An 18507-nucleotide genomic window follows, 5' to 3' on the forward strand; every position below is an offset into this window, starting at 1 on the left:
TGATAAACCTGAGTAACTAGAAGTGACTGAACCCTTCCCATGGTATTCATGTCCTTTCAGGAGCAAATGCACTTCTGAAAATGTAAGCACAAAAAAAAGGTATCCTAAATATTTTCCCTCTAAATGACATTTTATGCTGATTTATTTCTTAAATACCCTTTCTGCTTCCATTTCCAAAAGAGTCTGGATCTAAGATACCAAGAATTTGTCCTGAATGTCTGTGCTCCTTGGTCTGGTGTTATTCCCATTTTTAGTCTTACAGTCTTTAATGAAATCTGCTTACTAGGGGAAAATAAATCACTGGTGGCAACAAAAGAAACTGAGAACTAGGGGAAAACTATAAGCTTTATGAACCTGAAAGTGAAATTCAATTGTTGTCTTATTTTTAAGCAGGTGGACTGTGGAGTAGACACAGCTCTGTCCTGCACTCTGCCTCTGCCCCACCCTTCCCCCTTTTAGAAACTGTTGTGCTAGATTCTTTGCCGCCCTTTTAAGAACAGAAAAAGTCAGTAGATATGACAGAGAATACCACAGCAGTAATATTATGCATGATCAGTAGCACAGGAAATTGTACGAAGGTATATAAAGCACTGACCACTTCAACAGTACAGATATAGCCCTGGTTTTTTAAATTATTATTTTTCTTACCAATAACTGAAAAACTCAATTAAAACCTCAACGTTTAAGCTCCATAAGTTTAGTCACAGCCCATTTTTTCCATGTTTAACGATTTTCTCATTAAATGCAGTCATTTCTTACAAATCGCACTAATAAAAGTAAGTCCTGCTGTTTTCCCCCCTTTTTAAATGCTAACTTTTCATTGATGTGTTAAATTAAAACCCCAGGCACAGGAGCAGAGTAAATGCAAAACCTTTATTGTTAGACTCCAATCCTGCAGACTATGATATCTCTCGTTTTATTTTTGGAGTCCTACTGTGTAGCCACAGGAAGAAAGATTTTGAAGGTCTCTTGGTCTTAGCTCACTCTAGAAAAAAAGGTGATAGTGTAAGCTAATGAGAAACTAAAATAATGGCATCTGGTTCAGCTCACTGGCTTCAAGACGAGTTTATATAGGGAACATTATGACAAGTCTTTTTCATTCTGGATGAATAATATTTCTCATCTTAAATAACTTGTGTGTAAGACCAGACCTGTTCCCAAGTCAGCTGGAAATTTTTAAGTTTGCTGGCCAATGGGTGGGTTTCACGGCATCCTATGGTCTTTTAATATTTTTACTAAAAACACTCAATTTAACTATTAAAGACCCACTGAACATGTCCCATAAAACCTGAAGGTTATTAGTTCATATTTACAGGGCATATAGCAGTTAAGTTAAGAACAAGGAACATCCACTCTTTAGTCTAATTCGTCCATTTCCAGAAAGGATTGCACTTAAAGTAGTGCAAAACTGGGACATGATGCTAACATAAGAAAGAAACTAAAGGAAGTTCTTTTCATCAAATGAGGAAGTGATTTTTTGCTCCGGACGCGCAGGCTCAGCGGCCATGGCTCACGGGCCCAGCCGCTCCGCGGCATGTGGGATCTTCCCGGCCCGGGGCACGAACCCGTGTCCCCTGCATCGGCAGGCTGACTCTCAACCACCAGGCGGACTCTTGCCACCAGGGAAGCCCTCGAGGAAGTGATTTTTTTAGCTCATTTATGTAATGTACACATGCTATATGCTTGACAGTGTGCGTTGAGGTTGGGAGTAGGGAGTGGAGAGGGCAGAGAAAGAGCATCTCCAAGATTTTCTTTTTTTCTCTTTCCATAATTTTCTAAGGTCCTAAAACAAATTCTAAAACTTGGTGAACCATACTAAAATATGATAATTTACTAAATACTAAAGTGACACAGAATTCAGAGCACCGTCTAGACTTGATCCCATTCTAGATGAGTGGTAGGAGGGAGGCAGAATGCAATATGACAGTAGTGCTGTAGTAATTTTATAGTATCTGTCTAGCTTCAGACCTGAGTGGATGTCATCAAACTAATACAGGAAGCTGGCAGAAGGAACCAAGTAGCCATAGAAACAGTGCAGCCAAGAGAAAATGCTCTGGAACAGACCAATCTGGCAATGAGATCCAATTAGAAGTTGGTAATTGAATGAAATTGAAATTCATGGATTAGCTGAAGAGATGCAGTGAGTGATGAGTCAGACTCCTCAGCAAGGAGAGAAGCAGGCGGCCACTAGTTGAATGTGCTTTTGTGGATGATGGAGGAGGGGACGCAGCTGGATGCAAACATCCAGCACTGTTTTACAATATGCCTCAAGAATCTGACTCATTCTTAAATGGAAATATCAAGTACCAGAAATTTTCAAACCATATTCCATGTAGTAAATCTTCTTGAAAATTGGTAAATAATGATGTACTGTGTTTATATTGTATCTTTCCTTAAGGACCCCTCATTTTTTTCTTTCATTTTTTTAAAATCTTTTTCTGATTTTGTGAAGAAAGTTGTATAATATTCTGGAGCTCAAAATACAGAGATGTTATTTTTCTCTACTTCTTCTTCGATGAGGCTAAGATTTATAAATCAATACAGAGAACCTGAGGATTAGTTCTGCTGTAATTCAAAAATTCAAATCGTTATTGTTAAAGACAGTGATGGAAACAAAAAAATTACTACTAACGGGCAGTACTCAGAGAGCATAAAAATAAATAGAGGTTTTATTTGTCCCACTGATGGCAGACCAGCAGCAGCACCTTTGATAATGAATCATATTACAATAAAACTACCACTGGGCATTAGTAACCCAGCATACACTGGCTCTTCAACCTCAAGAATCTCTTTAGAGGAAATTTGGGGGTGAGAAAAAAGAATGGACATTCTTTGTGGAAGAAAAACATACAGAAGAGCCGGAAAGCCAAGAGTATTAGCGGGAGTACAGTTTGGTTTGAGTACAGAGGGGACCTGTAGAAATATGGGTCTAGAATGGTGGGATGGGACAAGGTTGCGGAAAGTCTTGGTTGGGGGACTAATTTCAAAGAAACAGAGAGTGACTAAGAAGGGCTGACCCATAATCAGATCTGTGCTATAAGAAGTTAAATCTGTACCAACATACGGGATGAGTTGAACAAGAAGAACTTTGAGGGTAATTAATATAGGATGCTATAACTGTCCAATGGTAAAATAATGAAAGCCTAAATTAGTGTTTTTTAGGATGGAGAGAAAAAGACAGATATGAAACAACTGGATTAGAAAGTGATTAAAATTAAAAGAAACTTAGAAATGGTACAAAGTGGTCAGAAATGCTCATCAACAGTAAACTCAAGAGACAAAGTAACAGCAGTAACAAAAATCCCTATTTCTGGAGAAAGTCCTGTTAGTACTCATAGCACTAGGACACCCCATCACTTTGGCTGTTGCCTCACTTGGGATACCTTTCTCTGGGCCCTTTCCTATCCAGCCTTTTATGGCTCAGGTCATGCCAGCCTCTTCCATGAATTCTTCCTCAAACTGGTCAACCCACCTGCTTCTATACCCATACTCTGCATCCTTCCTACTGGCTTGGATGAACTGTGTGTGCATCTATCTAAATTACCCCTTCCACCTGTGCCCTAGATCCCACACCTCTGCCCCACTTAAGGATCTCGCCCATTCTCATGTCTTTATAGACCATCTCTATGATGACTTCTCCCAGATTTATATTTATAACCCAGGACTTTTTCCTGAAGTCAAGACCTATATAACCAACTTAGTATGTCTTTCCCTTCTCAGTAAATGCCAATTCCTTCCAGTTGCTCAGGCCCAAAAACTTAACAATCACCATTGACTTGTTTCCTTTTCTCACATCCTATTTTCAAACTGCCAGCAAAACCTGCCAAGTCTACTTTCAAAATATATCGAGCGTCTGACCTCTTCTCGCTACCTCCATCACTACCTCTCACTTGGATCACTGCAGTAGCCTTCTAACACATCTGCCTACTTCAACCTTGCCCATGCTCATCACGGCAGCCACAGTGCCTTTTAAATCAGATCATCCTCTACTTAGAACTCTTTAGTGGTTTCCCATTTCACTCAGAGTAAAAGCAGAAGGTCTAGGAAGCCCTATGTGATATGTGCCCCAGATACCTCTCTGATCTCACCTCTGCTTCTTTCCTCCAGACACACTGGTTTCCCTGATGCTTCTGGGCAATGCTCCCTCTTGTCTGCAAGGCTTTCCCCAGAGATATCCACCAGGCTCTATCTTCCACTTTCCTCAATTCTCTGTTCAAATGATAACCAAGCAACAAGCCTTCCTTGATCCTCTACATAAAATCACAAGCCCCTCACAACCCCAGCATTCACCATCCCACTATCCTGTTTTAAGTTTTCTCTATAGTGCCGTCATGAGTTGAACAGTGTTCCCCCCCAAATTCAAGTTCTTTCCAGAGCCTCAGAATGTGACCTTATTTGGAAATAGGGTCCTTGCAGATGTAATCAATTTAAGATGAGTTCATAAAGGGGGGTGAGCTAATCCAATATGACTGATGTCCATACAAGAAGAGGTCAATTTGGACACAGTCACACAGAACTCCAACTGAAGATGAGGCAGAGACTGGAGTGATGCATCTACAAGCCAAGGAACACCAAGGATTGCCAGCTGTCACCACAAGCTAGGAGAGGGCCATGGAATGGATTCTCCCTCAAAAGTCCTTAGATAGAACCAACCCTGTTAACGCCTTCATTCTGGGCTTCTAACCTCCAGAACTGAGAGAAAATAAACTTTTGTTGTTTTAAGCTAGCCAGTTTGGTTACAGCGGCCCTAGAACATAGATTTTATTTGTTTATTGTCTGTATCTTGCCACAATGACTAGCACATAATAGGCATTCAACAACCATTTGCTGAATGGATGAATAAACGATCAAGGCCTCACTGAGTTACTCCTCTAAAAGCTTCATGTCTAAAAGACATGAAGGTGTCTTTTTGTGTTCCTTCAATTTAAACCCATACACTGTGTATTCAGTACTGGCTATCACTGAATGGGGGAATGGACAGTCTAGAATTCTGATCACCACCCTTTACCTTAATTTTATAGCGATATAAATGGTTAAAATAAAGCTCTATGGAAAGGGAAAATAAATAGACAAAGAGTAATGGGCTATGTAAGATGTATGCAGGTATGTGTGGATAAGATATCATTTCCACATTATCGTGACTATATATGTAGGCATCTTTGTTGTTGTCACTTACTAAGTATGAATTAGCCTCATCCCATCTTGTTGTAAGCTCTTTTTTTCCCTCTTAGGTCAAGATGCTTGATCCCATGAGGAATGGGAGGTTCTCTAAAATGTACTGCCTGTGGCTATAACCTCAATTTACCATACACTAAAACAATTAACCATCTTGACTATGATACAGAACATTAATAGGGATTAACAGGGTTATTCCTATGAAGTGAGAGAAAGCAAGACAAAGAATGTGGGTATGAGGAGGGTTTGTAAGAGAGGGGGACAATGAATGAATAGAGTTCCCCTTTTTATGTACTACTGAATTACTATTTGATGTTTTTCCAATGAGCATGTATTTATTTTTTAATGAGAAGCCAAAGAAGCAATTAAGTCATCTTGAAACATATAAGAGACTATTACATAAGTTAACAATAAACAATTGTTTGTATTTTTAGTGAGTTCTAAACGGAAAGACATTTTTCATGGGTTGACATTTACTGATGGCAGTTACTCAGGACCCTTCTATTTCACTGATCCTTTTATTTCTTTTTTGTTTTATTCTTTCTCTTCCACCTACTTCCTTCTGTTCATTACTCATATACTTAAAGGAGAGTACGAAAAAGGATCTTAGAAATTATTTAATTTCACCCACCATCCTCAGGATAGTCTACCAATTTGAACCAGATTTGTGGCAGGCAAATTTTATCATTAGTTTGTAGATTCAACCTCCCCTGTAATTCTATACATTTAAAATTCCAATGTGTAAGTCCTGCTGGCTTCATTATAGTCCATCTAAGAGTAATTAGAAATGGGACAATTACGAGATAATTGGGATAATCCAAACTTATGTATGAGGCAAATAATGAATCAAACAAAATACACCCATGCTTGAGAAAAAGAGCACCAAAGAAGAAACAAATGAAAGGAGGGAGCAATGAACCTATGAATTTTCCCAATCTCTAAAACACTGAACTAAGACTTGCCAGCAAGTTCCTGAAATCTCCACAGTTTTTCCTGTACTGAGTAAGCTTGTCATTTACTAATGTAAGTGAATTCCTCCCATGAAGCAGAGGATTCTGAAACACAAACATAATCCTGTGATACATACATCTAAGTTGTTTTTTTTTTAACTCCAATACCTGAAGACCTTTATTTAAAATACACTCTATTACTTGAACTGACAATGTTTTCTTTATTGGTACTCTAGAAATTCACTTGGGTTTCCAGATTTTTGTTTAGCTAGGTGAGGCAAAAATTATAAAGGTCTTAATAGCCCACAAGGTCTCAAGGTGAATAAACCTTCAATACTCAAAACATCATGGAGAACAACTAGACATAACATCAACAAAGATATAGATTTGAAAAAACTATCATCCAAACTGGCCAAATTGACATTTACAGAACCCTCAACCTAGCAACAACAGAATACATATTATTTTAAAGGGCATATGAAACATTTGTCAGAACAGACTATATGCTAAGCTATAAAACAAGTCTCAATAAATTTAAAAGGACTGAAGCCATTCAAAATATGTTCTCCAGTCACAACAGAATTCAATTAAAAATCAACAACAGAAATAAATTTGGGAATTTCTTAGTATTTGGAAATTAAACAACACAGTCTTAAATAATCCAGCACAGTTCTAAATAATCCAAAGGTCAAAGTAATCACAAAAGAAATTAGAAAGCATTTCTAATTGAGTGAAAATGAAAACACGTTATCACAATTCATGGTGTGCAGCTGAAGAACTGGCTAGATGAAAATGTATAGATTTAAATACCTATGTTAGAAAAGAAGTTTCAAATCAGTAATCTAAACTTCCAGTGTAAGAAACTAGGAAAAAAAGCAAATTAAATCCAAAGCAAGTAAAAGGAAGGGAATAATCAAGATCAGAGCAGAAATCAATGAAATTTTTAAAAAATATAATGGAGGAAAATCAATAAAACTAAAAGTTAGGATCTTCTATAAAAGAGAAACAAAGCCCATAAACCTTTACTTAGACTGACCAAGGAAAACAGAAGATACAAATTACCAAAATCAGGAATAAAAGCAGGCATATAACTATAAGCCACAGAACTCAAAAATATTGCAAGAGAAAAATAACATGAACAATGTTATGCCAACAAATTAGACAACTTAGATGAAATGGACAAATTCATATAAAGACACAAATTACCACCAATGACTCAAGAAGAAATAGAAAATCTGACTAATTCTATCATAAGTAAAATGACTGTATTAGTTTTAAAAAGCTTCCCACAAATAAATCAGGTCCAGAAGGCTTCACTGGCAAATTCTATCAAATGTTTAAAGAAGAAATCATACCAATTCTGAAGAGGAGGAAAGAATACTTCTCAACTCATTCTATGAGGCCTGTATTCCCCTGATACCAAAGTCAGACAAAGATATCACAAGAAAACTACAGAAAAGTATCGCTCATGAATATATACACAAAAATCCTACCAAAATATTAGCAAAATGAATTCAGAAACATTCAGAAAGGATTATTTACCATGACTGACTGGAATTTACCCCTGTAATGCAAGGCTGGTTTAACAACTGAAAATCAAGGAATATAGTATACCATATAAATAGAAGAATAAAACCCACACAATCATCTCAATAGATGTAGAACGTGCATCTGACAAAACTCAACATTCATTCACAATAAAAACTCTCAATCACATAGGAATGGAAGAAAACTTCTTCAAGATGATAAAGGGAATTTGAGAAAACTCAGAACTAACATCATACTAATGGTGAAAGTCTGAAAGCCAACACTGTACTGGATGTTCCAGCCAGTAAAATTAAAAAAAAAAAGAAATTAAAAGCATACAAGTTAGAAAGAAAGAAGTAAAACTGAGTTTATTTGCAGACAATATGATCCTGTAAGTAGAAAATCCTAAAGAGTATATAAAAACAACTAGAACTAATAAACAAGTTTAACAAGGCTGCAGGATATAAGGCCAATAGACACAAATCAATATTTCTATATACTAGCAAGACAGTCCAAAAATAAATTTTTAAAAATTTCATTCACAATTGCATTAAAAATTAAAAAACACTTGGCAAAAATTTAACAAAAGAAGTGCAGGTCTTGTACACTAAAATCTATAAAACACTATGGAGAGAAAGTAAACAAGATTTAAATAAATGGAAAAAGAATCCATGTTCATGGATTAGGAAATTCAATATTGTTAAGATGGAGATTCTTCCTTAATTATTTTATATACTCAATGCCAATCCCTATCAAAATCCCTAAAAAATCGAAAAGTTGATCCTAAAATTTATATGGAAATGTGAAGGACCTAGATTAGCCAAAACAATTTTAGAAAAGAACGAAATTGGAAGACTTATGATTCAGTATTTCAAAACTTACTATAGAGCTAAAGTAAACAAAGCAATGTATTAGTGAAGGACAGGCATAGATCAATGTAATTAAATTGAAGACTACAGAAATAAACTCTTACACTTATGGTCAAATAATTTTCAACAAGGTGCCAAGGCAATTCGATGGGAAAAGGACAGTCTTTTCAACAAACGGTGCTGGGACAATTAGTTATCCCTCTGAAAAACAATGAACCTACACACTTACCAAATACTCATTTACAAAAATCAACTCAAAATGAATTATAGGCCTAAAACTTTCAAAAGCAAACACAGGAGAAAATCTTTGTGACTTGGGCTAGGCAAAGATTTCTTATAGATGACAACAATATGACAGCCCATAGAAGAATAAAAACATGATAAACAAGATAGAAGATATATGAATGGCTAATAAGCACATGAAAACTGGTCAGCGTCATTAGCAGTCTTTAAGAAACTGCAAACTAAAACCACAATGATACACTGACACATTCGCACTAAAATAGCTATAACTGAAACGACTGACAATACAAGGTTATCAAGGATGTGGAGAAAGTGGAACCCTCATTCACTGCCAGTGGGGATATAAAATGGTACGCCACTTTTGAAAAGAGTTTGGCTATTTCTTAAAAAGTTAAACATAAACTTCCCATATGGTTCAGCAATTCCACTCCCACCCAAGAAAACTGAAAACATACAAAGACTTGTATGCAAATATCCATAGCAGCATTATTTGTAATAGCTAAAAACTGGAAACAATCCAAATATCCATTAATTGGCGAGTGGATAAACTAACTGTGGCATATTCATTAAAACGGAATATTATTCAGCTCAAAAAGAAGTCAATTATTGATACATGCTACAACATAGACAAACTTCAAAAACCTTATGCTAAGTAAAAGAAGTCAGATGCAAAACACTGCATATTGAGTGATTCCATTTACGTAAAATTTCCAGAAAAGACAAAGCTATAGAGACAGAAAATAGTTGCTTGAGATGGTGGTGGGGAAAAAAAGAACTGACTACACACTGCCACGGGGAACTTCCTGGAGTTGAAGGAAAAGTTCTTTAACTGGGTTGTGGTGATGACTGTGTAACCTTTTCCATTTATAAAGGATCACTAAATTGCACTTAGAATGAGTACACTTCAATGAACTATTTAAAAACTGGCAATAAATAAGTGTAATTTAACTGAGAGATCTGTGGAGATTTACCACAGACAGAAAGGAGACACTAGATGTTTCTTTTATAGAATGACTGCTGAAAAGCTCACACAGTAAATCTTATCCTCAATGCTCCAAGGAAACACTACAAGATTCCAAGGGCAAGAGAATTATAGTTAGATAGTCCTCATATAAGAAATGGCTCCTGACTCCAATGGCCTACCAATGAAATACAGTGACTAGCTTGAGTGTTACAGTTGCATCTCATTACCACTAAAAGACATAAAGAGATAAAATACAGGATTTCAGCAGTTTAATCTGACAAAGAAAATGAGCCTGTATTAGTCAGCTCAGGCTGACATAACAAAATATCATGGGCTCGCTGCCTTCAACAACAGAAATTTATTTTGTCACAGTTTGGAAGCCGGTGCCAGCATGGTCAGGTTTGGGTGAGGGCTCTCTTCCTGGCTTGCAGACAGTCACCTTCACATCACAGAGAAAAAAAAAGAGCAAGAAAGAGGAGAGTGCAAACTCTGGTGTCTCTTTTTATAAGGGCACTAATCCCATCATGAGGGCTCCACCCTCATGACCTCATCTAAACCTAATGACCTCCCAAAGGCCCCATCTCAAAATACCATCACATGAGGAGTCAGGGCTTTAATATATGAATTTTGGGGGGAACACAATTCAATCCACAGCAGAGTCTTTAATCATAACTATTAACTAAAGATTTTTCTGCAACTGTCCATAAGAAACTACAAAAAAAAAAGTTAATTTATGTCTAAGGACATCTACACTAATAATATTCTCAAGCCCTGCTGAAACTGTGTTCTATATCTGAACCAAACTTCTCTCCCTTTTCTGACCAAAGAAACTAGTATGCCATTTTAAAAATTTTATGTAGACATGGGAACAGACAGGACTAAGTGTACTAAATTATACTTGCCACTTCTTTCTGTGTAAGCATACTTTTTGCCCTGCGCTTATAATTTGAAAGGGGGAGGGGACCAAAATACTTTTATTGCCTTTAAATGGGACTCCAAGCTGTTTCTAGGTTCCTCTTAACACATTTCAGCCCATTAGTTACTATTTTAACAAAAGCCTAACATCCTTTCCTAAACATCTTAACTGGTTAAGAGCTTCTGCTGTTTGCCACAAGCAGTCACTTTAAGTCATTGATGAAAGCAGTTTGCACATCAGCACAACCTGAAATCAGTTTCCTTTATCAACCAGCTGGGCTTAAGAAACAATCGTGAAGACAATTCTCCAATTCAAGGAGAACCAAGTGCAATGCCCTGCATGACAGTGATCTACCATGCACCATGAATGCACCATGAATTTATAGGCAATAAAGAAAAAACCAAATTGCCGTGAGTAAGTACTTCAACAGCTTTTTGCTTCACAAATCATTCTCATTAGCACTTCCTGCAAGGGTGAACTCCAAAAGCAAGGTGGGTAACACACCCTTTTCTCCAAAGCACCCATCATTTAATTCCGTGTTTCCAGCAGCTGGCGCGGGTCAACAAAGCAAGCCAGTGGGTCACTACGTTAAATGCAGGCTTGAATGGACTCTGTTCTTCTAGCTGTTCTGACACAGGGAAAGCATTCATATGAGTTCCAAATTTTCAGCCAGAGGGAAAAATATTCTTTTTACTTTTAACCTAAAAAGGGAAAAAAATACTCAGCAGGTTTAAGGCAAGCAACTTTACCACCTGGCATGAGAAAACAAAACACTGGGAGAATGAAAATGCTGTCGTGTATCACATACAGACGTCCTTTAATGCTCTCAGGAAGAAATCTTGGTGCTCACAGAGAGCTTACCTATAGCAAACAGGATTTGTACGCTCTTTTTTTAACAGACAGCCAGGCTACATTTTACAAGAGCCATACTCTGTAATTAGAGATATTCTGATCTACAGATTGACAGGAATTTGAAAAGATGCTAGAAGCTGAGTAAGAATGGACAGACGCCTTTTAGGGAGAATTGTGAAAACTGAAAACACTTACTTATAAAGTGGTTGTGTGTATATGACGGTCTTTGATTTCTATGTTATGTCTTTTTTATTTTTTCTTTTTGTCTTCATTTCAATGATTTCATTTTAATTATTTGGTTAATGAGTTTTATTATATTAAAATGTAAACTTCAGAGCAGTGCTGTGCTGTCTAATGAAATGTAAGCAACCAATGAAGATGTTTAAGCCACAAGAGGCCAAGAACTGGCTCTCTGGAATCTGATCCACATATTTGCAATAATCCGTGGAAAGTCATCTCAGCTATTCTGGGCCTCAATCCATGCCACACAGAAGATGAACAAGACCCTAAGGGTCACTGATACACAATTACCATGTCAAATAATAACATACCCTTTTAGTAGTTATCCTTTACAATTCCAAATAAACTGATTTTTGTTTTCAAATGAGACTACTTGTCATTGATAAGTGAGGTGTAAAATAAGCCTGGATCATCAAGTTCTGGAGTTTAACAATTTAAAACTAGACAGGTTAAAAAGAAAGCCAGTGAAGAACAAGTAAGATAGTTAATAAAAAATATAAAAGGATAGACTAAACCTCTAGAATATGTACTCATGTATTTTCTCTCTTGTGATTAGATGGATCACTGCTATTTTGGGAAAGGACTAAGAAAGTATGTCAAATTATTAAAAAACAAAACAAAACTTTTATACAGCTAAAGATACTTAAAATTTTATTTCTGTTTGTATTTAGTATCCTTCTTTCAAGACGTTCAAGGTATTTAACGGAGGTTATTTTTCTTAAATTTACCAGCTCTGCGCAAAATAATAAAGGCCATATTTTTATCTTCTTATGTTTATCTGGAAAGAGCTATAATAGGTTACATAATCCATAGCCAAGATTAATACACCATTAAAAAAAGAAAATACATCACACACACACACACACACACACACACACACACGAAATTTCTCCTAGATCCCAACTCTTGAGAATCCACAAGTTAGGCTTGATTCATGGCAGAAAATCATATAATGTGTGTAAGTAAACTGCTCTACCCACAGAGTTGAAAAAAATTATCTATTTGACTTTGCTGAATAATATAACTTTATTACTAATTGTGGTAGTAACGTTCTGCCTAATTTTGGGAGATCTCGCAGAAGTGAATTTTAAGAAATGTCCTTTAAAATTGAAAGGATGTTGTTTGATGTATGAGAATAAGATAGGTTAGAGAACAAAGGCAGCAGACTTGAGGATGAGATGTGATCCAAACAAAGTGAGAGAGAGGAAAGAGATGTGAGAAAAATGAAATATCTCAGTAGCCACAGAATAAAGTCATCATCACCTATCAAATGGACGTGCGCACATTACACTCACGGCACATGAATCTAATGTTAAATAACAGACCCCAAATAGGAGTCCATACCACTTCTACTTAGGACGCCTTTTCCTGACAGGTTGTTTTTTCAACCAATCAGGCTCCTGTGAATTCAGCTTGGTGGAACAGAGCTCTGCCACCCTGTCACTGCTGAGGAGTCTCTGAGAACTCTGTGGACTCAGGCTCTCCGATAATCCACAACTACACACAACAGACATCACAGATGATGGTGCTGATGTGCTTACGAATACTATGTGAGGGAAACAACCCCACTTTCACAACTGAGCGATGATTATTATATATACAGCTGTGGTCAAGAATTTTCTATTTTAAAACTGTAGTAATAGAAGAGTGGGTGGGTAGTGAGGGAGAAAGAAAGGGACCAGAAAAAGAAGAGCACCTGAGAATCAAAGACATCTTACAGAAGCATCAACAGCCAGAAAGAACACATTCCTGGGGTTCAGCGTTATCTACTCTATGCCAATAATCGTAGGACAAGAAACATCCCTCATACCAAAAACTAGATAAGAAAATGTGTAGCTGCCTACTGCTGATGTCAAGGGGATAGGGTCATACTCTCAGTATGACTCTGCTACTAGTACAGGTAAAAAGGAATTACACCCATATTTTAGTTTGTAACAATAGGTGAAAGGGCCAAGTTCTAACTAAGGGTAAAACTATCTAATATTAATCATGCTTTTGGCAACTGAATTTAAAAAAACAGATACACTAGAGAGAAGAGAAGGGCTTCTGCCTCTAGAAGACCAATACCAGGGAGGCAGCTTTAAGTCTGGAGGGGTACTTTGGGCTTGCAAGGTGAGTCCTGGCTCACAAAGAGCTTAGCAAAGAGTTATACAAGTAGAAGAACAAAGGTAGAAAAGTAATGAAGAAACAAAATTTCTGGAGCTTGAAGCAAAAAAGGGAAGCCAATTTAGGATCATGAAACAGAACTAGTTGCTAACAAGTGGGCAGTCCCATTTTCTTGCAGCTCTGCAGAAAGTCTGCTTTTGTGAGGTCACTGGAGATCTCTGACTGATAAGTCCCAGATGGAGGTACAGAGGGACATCCACCATCACAGCACTTCAACGTGCCAGCATGCAATCACGTTCAACAGAAAAGAACCGTCTGTCTACTCATCAAAAATCCTATCTATGGGCACAAGGTTTGAGATGCTTGACCTTATATTGTTTAAACAAAGAAGCGTGTAGGAAAGGAAGGCATTAGGAATCAGGAGAAATAGTACTGCTAGGTAGAAAAATCCAGTATTCAAAGGAGACATGGATTTGAATCCCTGTGTGATTTGGAGGGGAAGTTCATTTCTTCCAGTTTTACAGTTTTTCCACCTATAAAATGGGAATAATAATACCTATTATAATCTATATGCCATCGAGGGGCCACTTGCCCTTGTTATTTTCACAAGACTCCTTTAAATCCCCAATTAGTCTAGGAGAAACACTGTTTTCCTAAGATGTAGGCAAATTCTCAGGAATTTACTCTCATGACCTCTTTAGACTCTGGCCTCTGGTGCTCTCAGGAGCTTTCTCTGCTCTGCCTGAAGGACTTTCAGACCCCAAACTGCCTCCTCACCAGTTTCCCCAGATGGAGCATTCCAGCCAAGCATTCCAGAGTTTTACCGACACCAAGTATCTGCAGTCATGAGCTGGGAACGTACTGCAGAACGCTGTGCCCTTACATAAATACATTCACTTCCTCTCCCTCTTACCTGTTCTCCTCACCCGCTTCCCTCCTGAAACTAGCTCCAGTTTTTCCACTTCTACGGTGCTAGCAGCTTCCTCCTCTTCTGAACCCCAGCAATGGCCGACAACCAAGCCTGGGGACACGGACTCAGTCTCTACCCCAAAGACTTATCAAAGTATTATCCCAATAAACATAACTTTCTTTTTCAGAAAATTCTGACACCAGCTGTTGGAGCTCTACTATTTTCTCCACTTGCTCACGTGACTCTGCAGGACCGCTATGTGGAATAACCGAGACAAAGAGTAGATGCCAGCACAATGACCTGAACTAACTAGTAGGCTGCCTTTATAATGGTGATGATGCTACATTAGGTCCCTGAAGAGATCACACCTACACCAACCAGGAAGACCAATTACTTCCAAAGGGACGACCTTTGACTTTGGCTGATGTAATACATAACATATCATCACAAGATAAGAAGGCCTCAATCTGTCTTCAAAAACACAACAACCATGATAGATGACCGAGTCTGTTGACTTGTCACAGCGGTGTTTCTGCCCCCTTCCAAACACACAGTCACAATATGCAGCCTAAGAGACAAGACAGGTTCAATGCTGTGAAAGCCTCCTTTGAGTAACCCAGTTTTAGAAGGAGAGAAATTCTGAAGTACTGTTTCCCCCAATCCTTCTGGAAGCTGTCACTTTAATTTTAGATTTCCTCTTTCTATTTAGATGTAGTTTTGTTTTATGTTAAAACTCAAGGTTTTCTTCTATACTTCAGTCTTTAACAGGGCAAAAAGCTCTTCCCCATTCTCAGAACACAAAACGTACACACCCCACTTAAAAGAATGCAGATTACCATGAGGATGGAGCTGGTCTTCCTCAGGAAATTCTCATGGGCTTGGCCTCTGTGTTCCCACCAACAAGATTTGGCCTGGCAGATTATATGCTCTCAGCTGGTTATAACTGCCTTTGGGCAACAGCACAGGAAGTCTAGGCATCTTGCTAGGATTCTCACACTCTAAGCGGTAAGGCCCCTAGACCTACGCTAGGTACTATAGATGATTAAAAAGCTGTAGTGTTTCTAGGCATTTAGGACTCATTTCCCCCAAAATGCCAAGAAGTTGGAAGAGAAGGTTCTGTGCACACATGAACATAAACACTCAGAGAAGGCAGCTCGCAGTCCTGACCCTGGGTAGCAATAATGAATGCAATACTGTTACACACAAACCTGCAGGATTACAATTGCCAGCTGCCATTCATTAAAGGTGAATGAACAGGAACCTGAATGCAATCAAGTGAATGAATGTCAGTCTGAGACCCTCTATCCATCCCTCAAAGCTGTTTTAATATCAGCTCAAGCCTAAATGGAATTCTAGGTTATATCTGAAAAGAAAAATGTGAGGACAGGGTCAATTTCAGAAGGATCAAATCTAAGGGCAGCAGTAAGGTCTTTCCGAGATTACTGTCAAGGGGCTGAAACTCTTAGGAGAGAACAAAAATTATATGTCTCAGAAAATAGGAAGATATGACACAAAAATGTTTTATTCCCAAAGGATTTCACTGAAGTGGAACTTAAAGCTCCAAGATTCTGGCCCCCAGTTTTCTTAACAGGGAGACCTACAAATTAGCTTGTCTCTGTTTAGCAGACCTGTGCTGAGTTTACCCTCCTGTGCTCGTGATGTTATCTCGGTGAGCTTACTAACAAGGGGCAGTCACAAAGATCCGCCAGGAAAGAAAACTGCTATATAAGGCATTATGACCAAAGGTGACACTTACTAGTCTAGACTTAAATCAGTTAACCTAATTAACCACTTTTCCTTCACTGCAAAGCCTATGGCACATCTCTTACCTTCCTCAAAGCTGGTCTTCTTCTGCCTCACTAGAACACGGAAGTTTTCAGCAGGATTCACACTTCCAACCTAGAACACACCCACAGACAATGAAACTGCAGGTCACTTCTCTTTTTGGCAGCACCCAGGCAAGACGAGACAGCTTAATGTAATAAGTGTGTTCTCATAAAATAGAGGCAAAGACAAAGTGAAGGCCCTTTTCTGTTCATTTTCATTTCTACGGATCTGTTAAAAGCTAGTGGATTCCTGTGGTCAAAGGGCTGTCCTCTGTCCGTATTTTCACTTACCTCTCCTCATGCAAACTGACTTCTTTCCGGAGGGGTCAGAAGTATGACCCAAGGCACCCAAGGCACCAGGCGGCCCAGTTTGAAGGCTTTATGTGGCAGACTGCCTGTCCATCCTGACACCCAACCAATTAGGAACGGGAGGATTCTGCAGTGCAAGGTCAGTTCAGAATACCTTTGTTCCACTAAGATGACACGAGAAATAATAGCCTGATGCTTAATTCACTGAACTGTCCTTCCTGGGGGCTGCTGCTGACCCTTTGGCATTGAAGTTTTGGTAGACTATTCAAACATGCCCAAACTAAACATGTCCCCCAGAGTAAAAGCAAATCAGTGCTAGGTGGGAAAGTTTCAAAGAAGAAAATCTCTGCCACACTATACAGCACTTTCTGACCATACCTATGTCTTTTACCTTCCGATCCCAACCTTAATAGGGCTTAAGTTCGGCTCGAGGGGGAGAAGACAATGGGATTCTACAATGGCTGGGAAATGTTGGTACAAAATGTACGAAAGTTTCCAGTCCACTCTGGTATAGAGCAGTCAGAAAAGCTCCCGGAATAAATAAGGTCATGATGCTTTTTCCTTTACTATAAGACATTGAAATAAAATCCAAATCATTTTTCAGACATTGTTTTTCTGAGAGCATTACTTTTTCAGGTGGGGAAAAGGTATGCCCTAGGGCTAGCTATCCTTCCTAGTATATTTGGCTAGTAGTAAGGGACAATTTTTAAGATCCACTGATTCAAAATAATGCCACTTAAAAACAAGGCAATACGTTCAAGTTCCAAAAACCATTCCATTAAATAAAGAAGATCTCAAGTGTCAAAGGATACCTGGTTTGGGGAAATCCTAAACTAGTGAAAACTGTTATGAAGTTGTATATTAGAAAAAAGAGAATTATACTCTTAAAGCTTACATACTTGGAGATTAAGACTCGTATCATTAACCGCCCCCCCCCCCACTTATCCTACCATTGCGACTAAACAGAAAGCTGCAAAATGAAGTTACCAAAAAAACTCTACGAAAGTGATGTTTCACGCTGTATATACTATATAGTGCTCTATGTACTATACATCAATATAAATAATTCTATAGGTAATTCACTGACAATAATTAAAAGAAGAAAGGAAAAAGTGTGGGATGGACATATATGGCTTATATGTTGAAAGGACCAAGGAAAGTGCTACGTTAAAAGACTAACAAAAAAAAAAAAAAAAAAAGACTAACAAAAATTGATGCAATCTCCCCAAGCCCCAACCTTCCTGAAAGAGGGGAGCACACCCGACAAGTTCTGCTTACACGGGTGACACTGCCTTCAGCCAGGCTGGAAATACTAAAGTGGGCTTCATCTCCCTCAGTCTTCAGTTTTTTAGAGATGGGTCCCTCTTCATGGCTGGAAAAGAAATAAATGTTTGGTTTTTTTTTTCTCTCCCCTTAAATCTGAACAAACAATACAAAACCCAGAATTGCTAATGTGAAAAGTATAAATTTATTTTTCAAGACTCAAAAATAAGCAGCTGCACTTAGTCCTCCTTTACAAACGGCTGGCTCCCTTTCCCACCCTCTGGACCCCTGACGGCCTGACTGGAGCAGCCCTGGCTTTGTTTCCAGCAGTAGGGAAATCAGAATTAGCAGCTGCAT

At 38.2% G+C, this 18507-nt stretch overlaps 1 protein-coding gene across 5 annotated transcripts in view; it reads right to left on the minus strand.

Moving 5' to 3' along the window:
* Positions 1 to 18507, minus strand: part of XRCC5 (X-ray repair cross complementing 5) — a 99462-nt gene that overhangs the window by 25525 nt on the left and 55430 nt on the right. For all 5 annotated transcript variants that reach the window (XM_032637361.1, XM_032637359.1, XM_032637360.1 and 2 more), the window contains 2 exons: positions 18166 to 18259; positions 16582 to 16651 (listed from right to left, as the gene is read on the minus strand). In XM_032637361.1, the coding sequence (XP_032493252.1) occupies positions 16582 to 16651; positions 18166 to 18259 (164 nt within the window). The remainder of the gene's footprint in view (positions 1 to 16581; positions 16652 to 18165; positions 18260 to 18507) is intronic.

Source organism: Phocoena sinus, chromosome 7 (genome assembly GCF_008692025.1).
Source record: "Phocoena sinus isolate mPhoSin1 chromosome 7, mPhoSin1.pri, whole genome shotgun sequence".
Classification (NCBI taxonomy): Eukaryota; Metazoa; Chordata; class Mammalia; order Artiodactyla; family Phocoenidae; genus Phocoena; species Phocoena sinus.